The sequence below is a fragment of the Dermacentor albipictus genome, chromosome 2 (assembly GCF_038994185.2).
Source record: "Dermacentor albipictus isolate Rhodes 1998 colony chromosome 2, USDA_Dalb.pri_finalv2, whole genome shotgun sequence".
Lineage (NCBI taxonomy): Eukaryota > Metazoa > Arthropoda > Arachnida > Ixodida > Ixodidae > Dermacentor > Dermacentor albipictus.
In genome coordinates this window covers 162,085,700-162,098,367 of record NC_091822.1, presented here as the reverse complement: position 1 = coordinate 162,098,367, position 12,668 = coordinate 162,085,700, and the positions used below count along the sequence as shown (strand labels likewise).

The 12,668-nt window shown below is 49.8% G+C and overlaps 1 protein-coding gene and 1 long non-coding RNA gene across 7 annotated transcripts in view; both read left to right on the top strand.

The window, feature by feature from the left end:
- The first annotated feature begins 1,419 nt into the window (after window positions 1-1,419).
- The window catches only part of LOC139056213 (nucleoside hydrolase-like), a 29,613-nt gene continuing 18,364 nt past the window's right edge, over window positions 1,420-12,668 (top strand). For 2 of the 6 annotated variants that reach the window (XM_070534252.1, XM_070534247.1), the window contains exon 1: window positions 11,823-11,923. Coding sequence is in view for 3 of the 6 variants with exons in the window: in XM_070534247.1 (XP_070390348.1) it covers window positions 11,858-11,923 (66 nt within the window). In the remaining 3 variants the exon portion in view is untranslated. Of the gene's footprint in view, window positions 1,676-5,707; window positions 5,852-7,609; window positions 7,748-10,444; window positions 10,717-11,822; window positions 11,924-12,668 lie in introns of those variants that run through there. The other 4 variants (XM_070534246.1, XM_070534250.1, XM_070534248.1 and 1 more) reach the window with 4 other exon arrangements.
- LOC139056219 (uncharacterized) lies at window positions 7,754-10,073 on the top strand. Its single transcript, XR_011512222.1, has 2 exons — window positions 7,754-8,725; window positions 9,947-10,073. It is a non-coding gene; the product is annotated as an uncharacterized lncRNA (long non-coding RNA).

The following is a 12,668-nucleotide window of genomic DNA, read 5'->3' as shown; positions in this document are numbered from 1 at the left end:
ACTAAGTTCAGAAGTGCCATTGAAGATTACTTATTTTGTTAACTTTTATTTTCATAAATTGTATTTTGCACACTTGTATGTGTATTACCCACTCCTTTCTCTAATGCACTCGGGCTCTGAAAGTATTTGTAATAAATAAATAAATAAATAAATAAATAAATAAATAAATAAATAGCCAAGTGTCTGTGTGTTCATGTTCATGTGGCCGTCCAGCACGCCCGCGATCTGGCCGGCAGGCCAAAGCATTGTGTACACTGTGTACATTGAACATCATTTTGCGTAATATGACGATTAGTTCACGTGTAACAGTTCGTTTCCCTAGGTATATGTGGTTATATGTTATTGAGTGTGGACTCGGATACTTCTTTGCTGCGTACTTTGTAGATCTTATCGTCCTTTTGAAATTGCCCGTCATTGTGACTCAGTGTTCGTATCGTCTTTTGTTGAAATAAACTTTTTTTTTTAAACACAGAGCTGTCAGTCCCGTCGTGGGATTAGTCGGATGCGCGTTTTATCGCGTCTTGCTGGACCCAATAAGAGTTCACTCACTCACTCACTCACTCACTTACTCACTCACTCACTCACTCACTCACTTACTCACTCACTCACTCACTCACTCACTCACTCACTCACTCACTCACTCACTCACTCACTCACTCACTCACTCACTCACTCACTCACTCACTCACTCACGTTCATGTGCTTTCATGTCTCGTCTCCCTGTCTTGCTTGCGCCAGACAAGTATATTCCAAGATGGCGTACGAACAAGCCCGCACTGGTACGCCCACTAGTTGACGAATTTACCACTGCGGAGACGATCATCGCAGAGCAAGAAACGCAAACGACGTGATCGCGTCGTCGTTTATATCTCAAGCTCTGTATTCGTCTTTGTATAACGGCAAGTAATTACGTCATTCAGATTCAGGTCGCCGACGCTTCGTTCCCCCCCAGAAAATAAAATCAGGTTCTGAAAAAAAAAACAAAAAACAGAAGGATGAGTAATATTTATACGTTGCATCTTTCACGTTACGCAACAAAGTGAACGGTGGAAAAATTAAAGGGTTGGGGGCGGTGGGTGGGGGTGGAAGAGTTGAAATGCAATGGTGCTCTCGAGCGCTAAGGCCGAGTGGGAGTGAGCGCAGGAGGAGAGGCTACAAGGAAGCCCGACTCGCGCGATGGGAAAACTGAAGGCGAGTCGGCGGGCCACTGGCACGGTCGCGTTGCTTTCTTCATCCGCCCGCGGTTTGCCGAGCAATCGGAATCGGGTGCGGCAGAAGCAGCGCGATCGCGTTTCATGCGCACTGCACACACATACACAGACGAATACGTCTCACGTACGTCTCACCGGCCGCTCTGATTGCGCGCCTATATATTTGCATCGAAGCACTCTCCACGAGGCAATCGACGGAGCGTCGGCAGGTGTATAGCGACGGGCTCGAGGAAGGACCGTGGGTATACGAGCTACGGGACGGCGCATATACTCGACATGGATCTGCGAACGAGGAGACGTTCGGTGACGAGTAGTTCGAGCCTGTGCGATGAAAGGGAGATCATTCGCGAATTGATAAGACGGGCGCCACCCCGCTGCTTCACTTGCCTCCCTCCTCAGCTGCAGCTGCGGGACGCCGCGCCGCGGGCGGAGACGGACGGGGCACTGCGGCGCCGAACAAGCAGGTGACGAAGTCGTTGTCGCGCGTGCCACTCGGTTTATCGTGTATTGGAGTTACTTGTTTTAATATTGCAACCTGACTTGGTTTGCGAAATCGTCCACTGGCAGTGTAAGCGCAGTTCCGCCGCTTCAGGTGGACGTGGAGGCGGTTATTAGCGGGCCTGTGAAATGGCAAAATTCGTAGTGGTTCGTTCGACCACTTTCTTTACTTTTTTTCTTGGCGAATGAATTAATGAAGAAATGAATGTGTGAATGAATGAAGCGTTTTCGTTTAGGAAAGCCTGGCTAGCTCGCTGGCCTGTTCGGGGAAGCGTGGGACAAATGGCCAAATTCGTAGTGGTACGTTCGACCACTTTCTTTTCTTTCCTCTTGGAGAACGAATGAACGAAGAAATGAATATGCGAATGAATGAAGCGTTTTCGTTTAGGAATGCCTGGCTAGCTCGCTGGCCTGTTCGAGGAAGCGCGGAAGATCTGGGATTGGGATGAGTTTGGTCCATCGTATTTACCTTGCATTATGACATAATTATACTCTGACTAGGGTTGAGGATTGGCCGAGTTGGTATTGCATTCTAAAACTGGTACGGCGCAACACAGAAAGGAAGAAACAAGCCGAGCAGGCCAGATAAAGGAACCGATCGCTCTGCTCCTTTATCTGGCCTGCTCGGCTTGTTTCTTTCTTTCTATGTTGCGGTGTACCAGTTTTATAATTTGACTCGCTCGATCAGCATGTTGCTAGCGGGTGATTCACCAATGTAGTCGTATACTCTGTAGCGGAGAAAAGTACGGCGCGCGGAAACTCATTTCATGCAAAACTGCTGCCACGTACGATCGGTAGCCACATGGCGAAATGTCCTCTGACGTAGCGCCAGCTGCCGCTGCAGGAATACAAGAATACGCTCGGCAGCTGTGCCAGGGACTGTTTAGCTTGCACCCATTTGAAGTTCGTCAACAGACAACTCGTTCCAGGAAGAAGTTGTCGAAAACCGTGTAACGTGGTCCATATAACACCAAAAGGGGTGTTCGGAGGTGCAATGCCTCACTATTGAGCTCCTGGAGCGCACGCAGGTATATTTCGATTGTGTCAAGTTGATTTAGAAAGTCACGTGCTGTTTTACGTCGTGGCACACGTTACGCCACCGACACCGTTCGTCCGCACATGCACGGCAGATGGCCAGTGGTGGGAGAGTCATCATAGATTACAGTGTTTGTAGTTTGAAGAGTGTGCAGCATTACAGTTATATCCATGCAGGAGGCTGGCCGCTAGACCGTCGAAAGCATACGCATAATGCTGGTGAGTTCGGAATCCCTTAATTTTGCGCCCTTCAAATCATCTGCCGAGGGCAAGAGAACCAGGATGGCGAGACAGGAAGTCGGTGTCTTGACACCAGAAAAACGGCGACCATGCACAAAAGTAGACGCGTATACATTGGCAAATTCAGGGACCACTCATGACAACTTTCGCAGATTGCAGCTACACCAACGGACTATTCTCTGTAACAACTGTAAAGTGGTAACCATACAGGTAAGGGCGAAACTTTTCGATCGCCCATGCGAGACTTCTTTCGCGCATATGACAGAGAAGCACACTAGTTTGGATGAATGACAATGGTGTATGTGTGGTATAAACTTTTTTAAACAGGGTTGAAGTACCTCAGACAGGCTGGCCAACGTTTCGATAGGTGGACCTATCTTCGTCAAAGGCGGCCTCGTCATCCTCGGTGTGTTAGTTAGAATGAGTGTATGTGTGTGTGTTTGTGTGCGTGCGTGTGTGTGAGAGTGTGAGTGCGTGTGTGCGTGTGTGTTTGTGTGTGTGTGTGAGAGTGTGAGTGCGTGTGTGAGTGAGTGAGTGAGTGAGTGAGTGAATGAGTGAGTGAGTGAGTGAGTGAGTGAGTGAGTGAGTGTGTGCGTGTGTGTGTGTGTGCGTGCGCATGTGCGTGTGTGTGGCATTATAGCGTTTCCGCTAATTTCCGCTTCAGTTTACGTGGCCCGCGCACAACGCACAATGCCTGCGGAAGGAAGAACGCTGCCCCCATGGACTCTGGTACAGGGGGCTCGAAACATCTTACATGCTAGTACACGGCACCTCTGGCAGATCTGATAGAGCGGAGCATGCCAGTGAGCCCTCTTCATGGTTTCGGTAGCCAAACGCGGCGCGCCTTCTGAGCTTCGAAGAAGCTCAAGTCCGGAGGATCGCTGGTCGCTCGCGTCAGCTGGCCATGTGCATGAAGGGAAAGCTACGGAGGCAAAGCGCGCCCAAGTGAGAGCGCGTCTGAAAAGAGTTCCGCGTTTCAATCCACGGAAGTTTAGGCCGGGGAAGAGAAAACGTAAACACCTTACTAGCAACAGTTAAATAAAAACCGAACGCAGCACTGAGCATCAAATTTTACTCATTTTGCGACATTTCCTTTCCGTGTGTGGACAAACGTGAAATCGTCTCACGTGGAAGACGCGTCGAATAAGCGTCTGTTCCGAGCAACCAAAACCACGGTCGAACGTTGGCTCGCTAATTCGCGCGACAACACATACATGCACGTAACCGCAGAAAGTTGTCGGCGAGTAAAGCAGTACAAGTACCGCTAATCCTCGGTTTAAGTGGCCTTATTCAACCCCTCTACTATAGCGAAATTATAGGCCGAGTTCGGTCTTGGATGGTAGTAAGGGCGGTCAAAGGAAGGAAATTTTCCCATAGGACATGCGCTTTGTTGTGATGCCCGTTTCTTTGTTTTACGCTTTGGTGGAGAATCCAAACCCCTTTGTTGTAAGGCAAAAACCGTCCACGTCGCTTGCTTGCTTTCTTAGGAGGGTGATGCAACATTCGTAGGTGAGAGGTAGAGATTTATTAAGTAGAGATGGTCCGCTGTTCTCTAGCGACTTACACAATGTTGTGTGGAGAGGAGCTAGCCTCTCCAGATACCATTTACCACGCACACTATTTCTCTCTGTCTTTAAACGTTTAAAATAAATACCGTGCAAAAGGGCGCGTGATGCGCGTAATTTGAATTTATTTCCAATTAAGGAGCATGCATGAGACCACGTTCTTTCATTGCGGAAGTTTTGTCGGTCGTTCGACTTCGCGGTATAACGCACATGCAAAGTTGTCGGTTATGAACTGCGTTTTGCAGCAAATGTTTACGTGCCTGGCCGCTTCTTCTTGGCCTTGAGAGCGCGCTTCATTCCCGTGACGTAGATGCAAATGGCGCACAATGCCGCAGAGCTGGTTTGTACATGCTCAGTCCTACCCACATGACCTACGCAACCGAGCACTACACAGCCTCCGGGATCGGTCCAGCTTACTATTACGCTGTCTGCGGGATTGGCCCCGTTTACTCGGAGAGATCGACGGACCGACCAGCCGTGCCACACGCCGAGGAGATAGGTCAAGAAAGTTTCGGTTTAGTAGAAGAACTATGTTCTTGAAGGCTGTTAATTGTTGCAGTGATAACATTTAGGCACCCTTAGTTGTTTCACCACGCAATTCCGTAGGCAAAACCGGTTCGCAGAAGTACACACAAACAGATTCACAGTCCTTGCGACCCCTCTGTGTTGTACTATAGGCGAGAAACATACCTTCAAGCCTACGCAGACCCCAGCACCCAGGGCAGCATGCAAGGAAACTTCACTTAAAAAAACTGGAAACAATTATTACCGCCGTATATGTAGTTCAATATCTCAAAAACGTAAAAAAAGAAAAAAAAAATAGCAGCCGAAATTGTCCTCGCATCTTCACCCGCAGACTACATGAGCCATGAACTAAGCCCTTGATAAGGGGCTCTCAAGCATGTCACCCCCGACAGGTAATCCAGCCGCACACGTTCTGTTCTTCCTCCATGGCTGAGCCAGCCTCAATAGACGTGTAACAAAACCCTCACTCACTCCTTCGGTGGCAGGGCAGCGCAGTCATTCGCCATCTGCCGATATCTCGCTTTCGCCGGTGTTTCGTCGCTCGGCGTGTCGAAACGCAGACTGCTGTGCGATAACATCTCCAGGCTTCGCTCGGGGAGGAGGATCCCCGACCACGATAAGCCGTTTCGCGCTGCTGCTCGCACGGTGTGCGTAAACCGTGAGCTTGTACGCGAGCTCTTCTTATCGGAGACTCGTGGGGCTGCAGCACGCAACTCGACGTCGCCGAGCGAGCAGACGACTCGGGACACTTCTGCACGGAGCTCCTCTCGCGACAAGGCAAGTGCGTCTATGGGGAAAGCGTTGTACTTGCTTAATTAGCTGATGGATAAAGTTTAACGTCCCGGAGCCGGTCGAGCGGGGGGGCCTTGGTGGGGGGACACCATGGAGTGGAGGTCTACCGATTGAATTCGAACCACCGTATGTATTTTTTTTCCTAGCCTGACCGCACTCTAAGTAGTGCGCGCGAGTGCTTTTGCATGCCGCATACACGCAGAGAAATGTAGCCGCCGGGGCTGCGGATGGAGTCCGTGACCTTGTGATGGACGTCGTCTCCACTGGGCGACAGCGGGAGGTGTTTGACTTGGTTGACCCCACATCTCTCCCTCTCTCTCTCCCATCCCCATCACCTTGTTGATATATTTTTTAATCGCTTTGCAGTAATAATAACTCAGTAAGCATGTGCTAAAAAATATACGCTTCGTCGTCTGTTTATAACTCGTCTAAAGCCGACTGGGCGTACCGTATTTATTAGGATATAGGTCAATCGTTTCTTTTTTTCTTCGAGAATTTCCCCCAAAATGAGCTATAGACCTATTCTTTGCCAAAGAATCTTGATCTATATTCGTGAACAATGTTAGCAAAAGTACCAAGCTAATGGAGCTTCGCCCGCCGTAAGGCCAATCTGGTGATTATCGAGACTGGCTTTAAAGGGACACCGAAGGCATATATGAAGTCCAGCTATAGATTGAAAGATAAAAAGAAAGTTAAATTATGGGGTTTTACGTGCCAAAACCACTTTCTGATTATGAGGCACGCCGTAGTGGAGGACACCGGAAATTTCCACCACCTGGGGTTATTTAAAGGGACACTAAAGCGAAAAATGATTTCTTCTGCATCAGTAAATCACCGTTCTACAACACCAAAAACACCGCTTTTACAACAATAAGACGTTTGGTAAGCCAGAAAAAGCGCAAGAACGAAATACGGGTGGCGACGCCTACTTACGCACCTGGGGGCTGTGACGTCTTGGATTTTGATGGCATCTTCTGGGGCCTACTAACTATATATAGCGGTACAGATGGACTACATTCTGTTCTAAAGAAACCAAATATTAAATATGGCAAGTTTCTTGAACCTTTACTCAGCCATCGCGGCCCCAATGCGATAACACACTTTGGAATCCCTGACGTCACGCTGACCTCCCGGCGCTGGGGTTTCGGCGCGAAATTCAAATACTGATCCTTCGACCTTCATTTTCTCATCTAATAATCAAACTATCTTTTTTTATTGAATGCCTGCAGGGCTCTCAAACAATGCTTTATTAGTTTAAACTGATTTATTGTTTCGCTTTAGTGTGCCTTTAACGTGCACCTAAGTCTAAGTACGCGGTGTTTCCGCATTTCGCCCCCATCGAAATGCGGTCGCCGTGGCCGGGATTCGATCCCGCGACCTCGTTCTCAGCATCCCAACACCATAGCCACTGAGCAACCACGGCGGGTGATTGAAAGGTTGTGCTTCTGTAACAACGAATTGTTCATTCGTAATGGAAACGCGGCCTTCTTACGCGAGAAAATGACGAAAATCGAGAAAATCGGAGTGGCGCCATCTGTCGTCGACTACGGTACATCACGTGTGGCGTCAGCACCTCTGATTCACGGAGGGCGGCCGTGACCCGCCAGTGCGAACAGCATCACTTTTCTCTGCTTACGCAACTGCCGAGGCTTGGGCAACGTGGGGCGATTGACCGCCCTGCCGGCTCATGCATCGGAGGCTCAAGTGGCCGCAACTGGTAAACTGAACCCAATCAGAGCCCATAAAGTGACTCACACAAGCTGAACACCTACACTCGCCAAGCTGTAAAAAGCGACACGCTTGTGGTCGTCGTATGCTCTTGCCTGGGTACGGCGGCGACGGTGGCCACTTCAATCCACGTCCTTTGCATCTAAATCAGAGGTGCGTTTGAACATCGCTAACTTTACACACCACTATACTCAGTGTATTTTCGCTGCTGGGGCGGACTGAATGAAGCCTCAGTGCAGCGATCGCACGGGTTTGTATAGTGACCGATTGCGCGTCTGCATGCATGTCCGCGCACAATGTGTCGCTTCGTGTCGTAAGTTTTTGGCCGCAGCATATGAGCATTTGACAGTACACAAGCAACCACTGTCGCGTGTGCTGTCAGAACTGTTCAAAAAATGATTTCGTTATAACTCGGGACTTCGACGCCTACGGCGAATTTTGATGTGCCGTCATTGAGGAAGGATTTCAACGAGAGGGTACACTCGGCGAAAACCGCCAAGCGGAAATACGTCACGCTAGTATTACCCGCCGTGGTTGCTCAGTGGCTATGGTGTTGGGCTGCCGAGCACGAGGTCGCGGGACCGAATCCCGGCCACGGCGGCCGCATTTCGATGGGGGTGAAAACAGCCGCGTACTTAGATTTAGGTGCACGTTAAAGAAACCCAAGTGGTCGAAATTTCCGGAGTCCTCCACTACGGCGTGCCTCAGAAAGTGGTTTTGACACGTTAAACCCCATAATTTAATGACGCTAGTAATAATGTCGACCGTTGACGCGAGCGTCGAAAAAGAAAGAATTTGAAAGGAAGTAAAGAGGCACTGTTTTATTTTTTTTTTAATTTTTTTCCCGGCTAAAATTGAAAAACATATGGGAGTATAAATGAAGCTATACTTAGAAGTTATACCTAGCGACAGGCCAATGACGAGTCAGGTGCATGCGTCATGCGCCAGACACGCCGCCGAAGGGAGCGAGGCCACGGCTGTACGTGTGAACGTTGACCCGTTCGGCGACCCCTCTGCCTGTTCTCCTTTTTTTTTTCTTTGGAGTTAGCCTGACATTTTCGGCTCCAGGCGTATTCTCGCGTTCCTTCTGCACCTCTACACGGCAGCACTGCAATATTGAACGACGTCAAGGTGAGACATTTTGTTTGACAGTCTGCGACGCATTTCAAGCAATTAGGCTTATACGGCACGGAACCTACAGAATTGTGCTGCAGTTAGCGAAAAACAGCTCGGCAGGCCTGCCGCAGTTAATTTGACTTCATGAATCCTATAGCGGGAGATATTCGCGACGCTTTCCGTGAGTCCCACATTACTGTGTACTAGTAAAACTCTTGCTTGGGATATATATATATAGTTGGTTCATGCTTGAAGTAGTAAAGGTAAGGCGCAGAAGGCAGAAGCAGAAGGCCAGGCGCTTCTGCGCTTTGCCTTTACTACTTTAAACTGTGTACTAGTTTCGGTAGTTCTTGAACGCACTCACCGCGCCTGGTGTTGTTTGTGGCGCAGTTAGCGAAAAGCAGCTGAGCCGTCTGACGCAGTTTTTTTCGCGTGTACTGAATCTTACTGGGACAAGTTCGTGACGCTTTCTCTGACCCCCAACATGACTGCAATTAATTTCGTAACATCTTGGGATAATTCTGAGGCGCACTCGCCGCGCCTGTCGTGACGCAGCGAAAAGCAGCTCGACCGTGGTGACGAAGTTAGTTTGGAGTGTACTGAATCTTAGTGAGACGCATTGGTGACACTTTTTATAGCTCCGCAACAACGTATACCTTCTTTCGGTACACGCGCTTGTCGGAAACGCGACGAGCTATTGCCCAAGAGTGATTACAGGGGAGGATGTTGCTTGCGCCGGCAGAACGCGTAAAAGATAACGCCGAGGAGCTCAAACACTATGTCGTGACTAAAAAATTAGGCCTTCTGAACGACTGAAAACAGGCCTTGCACCCCAAGCATTTGTCTTGAGTGCTAGTAGAAGGAATTCTGCGAGCGTCCTGCATAGTCTGTTTGAGGGCCTGCGTTGTGGCCACCTCTGTGTATACGTAGCGCATAGCGCGTCGCTCGCAGTCAAGTTCTTTTGGAAACGCGCAGTCGCCCGTTTATTTGCGCTCTTAAAGTGCAGGAAATAAGTCTCGGGAACGGGGGAATGTTTGGAAATCGGATGTTTTCCTGATAGGTACGGCGTTGTTTGTGATGCGTCGGGTATTCTCTACGCCGTGTACATAAAAACGAATTGATCTTGTTTGTAATTGCGCCCATTAACCACTTTCGCACGTTTCTCCTCTATACGCATTATTCCTGTAATGTGTTAATACCGAAATGACACATGCTTGTAATTGCATTTCTTTTCAGCTGACGTCGTCCGCTGGAGCTCCATACGCGAACTACTGCTGCTTACCTGGTGTTGCAACGTTGGATGAATGCACAAGAAGCCCGGAAGGAGCATTTATATAGAGTAAAATAAACATTTCCACATTTCGGAAGGCGTCTGGAGTCTTCCTTTTGAAATTGCGCGCGGGACATATTCGATGCAGGATTGTAGATATCGTTCGCAATCAATTTTTTTTTAAATAATAAAACGATTTCGCAACAAGACCGCGCGCGAGTGAGCAGCAGAAGGAGCATAAATGCCGCGGCGATCAGCGCAGCCGGCGTAAAACGCGCTCCAGCTAGCGTTCAAAACGCGCGCACCCCTCTCTGATTCGGCCATAAATAAAACCCCTAAAAAAAAACAACAGCAGGGTCATCTTTGGAAGATTGCCGCCGTCCTCTTCCCCTGCGCGTTCTCTCGACGCTCGGCCCTCCCATTGGCCGAACGCCGTCACGCGCTTTTTTTTTTTTCTGGCTTGTTTTTGGTTCCACCGGCATGGCGGTGTCGAACATCGCGAGAAGCGCACGCGGACTCCAAGTTTCGCGCCTCCTTTGTGCTTTTGTACAGCGTAGTTACGTGTTCGCGTAGCCAGCCGTGTTGCTGTGCCTTCGTATGCACCACACGCGAAATTGACCGCAAGCAACTCTTCCGGATGCCATCTGAGAAGCGAGACGCGGGGCGGAGGAAAGTCTGACTTTGAGGAATCAGCCGGGCCGATTTCAACCCAACGCAACGGTCCCGGCTCTGTGAGGTGAGCGAGCGATTCTTCGCTCATGACTGATCTCATATGCTGCCACTTGTTGTATGCGACTTCGTTAGTTTTTCGCTCTGCTAAGTGCCGCATGTTCGCGCTGCGTTTATTGGCAACTTTCGTGACCGACTTCAACCAAGTCGTCGTCAAACGCACGTGCTTTTTGTCGACTGAGTCATACATTCATTCCATGGCGTTGTCTTTGTTTGGCCTCAATGTATGCGAACGGCACCTTCTTGAGCGTGTCGCCGTACGTTACGAAGCGTTGACGGTGCTTGAAAGCGGTCTGCGATGCCGACAAAGAGTGACGACTGCTGATATAGCTGCGCGCTTCGTGTTCTCCACGCTTACGTAGCGTTGAAGAGAGACGTGCGGGCCCGTATCTTGAAAAGCGATCTGCGAAGTGGCTGAGTGCGGCGTTCCTGAGAGGCTGCTGAAACACTGTGTTCTCGCCGTTGACGCTGAAACGAGAGAAGCAGCACGAATACGTTGAGCCAACCTAGTGCAATGACGTTCAGACGTCCTCTCTTGATGTTTGGGCAACTAGCCCTGATGCAACGGAAAAAAAAAATCCGCTCAAAATACGGCCACAAAAGCACGAGCGACACTTAGCTACAGCGTTTGATTCGGGGAGCGTCTGCTAGTTGGGTTTCGCGTAGGCGCAGGAGAGAGGACATGGCGCTACGTTTATTTTATTAATTGTGGGGTTTTACGTGCCAAAACCACTTTCTGATTATGAGGCACGCCGTAGTGGAGGACTCCGGAAATTTCGACCACCTGGGGTTCTTTAACGTGCACCTAAATCTAAGTACACGGGTGTTTTCGCATTGCGCCCCCATCGAAATGCGGCCGCCATGGCCGGGATTCGATCCCGCGACCTTGTGCTCAGCAGCCCAACATCATAGCCATTGAGCAACCGCGGCGGGTTGAGGGGCATTGTTCGGCCACTGGGCCCTATGGGAGCGCCCACTCTTGTTGAATCCTTTCTATATGGGGCAGTCGCGATGATTAAAGTTTCTTTTAAAGCGTGATTTCAGCTCCCGATGTCGTCGACCTTCGAGTGACCTTGAGCCCATAGAGTTTCTCACTATATCACCTACAGAGGGAAATCCGGCGCTGCTGCGCTGTGGTATGCGTGGGAATGCCGGTATATTGTGACTTCGGATTGGCATCGTTCTCGGAGAGCCAAGCAAGCACAGTTCCGTCTGTAAGAATGGTCCATTTTCTACTACAACTGCACGTAAAAAGCTGTTTTAGCTTTAATTATTATGTCACAAAAACATGTTTGGTACGTGCTAACATGAGCATATGCCATGCCTTTTTTAATGTGCTTCTTACCGTTCCGTTTCCATTGCAGTGAACTTGCCAGTATCTAGCAACAGCAAGTTAATCGACCAAAGTTCCACGACATTAGCCGGGCAGCGCGCGCGAGCGAAAGTCTCAGTGCGCGCTTTCTGCTACTCACCGCGAACATCGCAGCCTCAACGTCGTAGCAGAAATCTTCCTCGCGGAAGTCCTTGCTGCGCACCCGAGTTGTAGCCGATGGCTGCTTGCCGGTTCTAAGTTTCGTGATCCAAGCTTCGCGCATCTTTTCGTCCTGCAAGTGCGTGTGAAGGCTGACACCGCGATCCATTCCGTACGTCCGGCAGTGCGGCACCGAGCACTAGCCTACCATGTTGGATGCCTTCAAAGGCAGCAACTACTTATTATAGTGATTTCTAGTGCTGTCAAGCACACACCCGAAGTGGGAGACCCTCCCCACTTAATCACCGCAGCCCAGGTGATACTCGCTTCGGCGCTTCCGAAGCATCCGACGCGGCCGCCATGTCCACGTGATCCCCCATATTACGTCACGACGATGGTGGTGCCAGCTTTTTCCAGCGGTGGAGGTCGCCCCCAAGTGCACCTGAGCTCGCCGGACCGGTTGGTCACGTGGGTCACCAGAGCGTGAG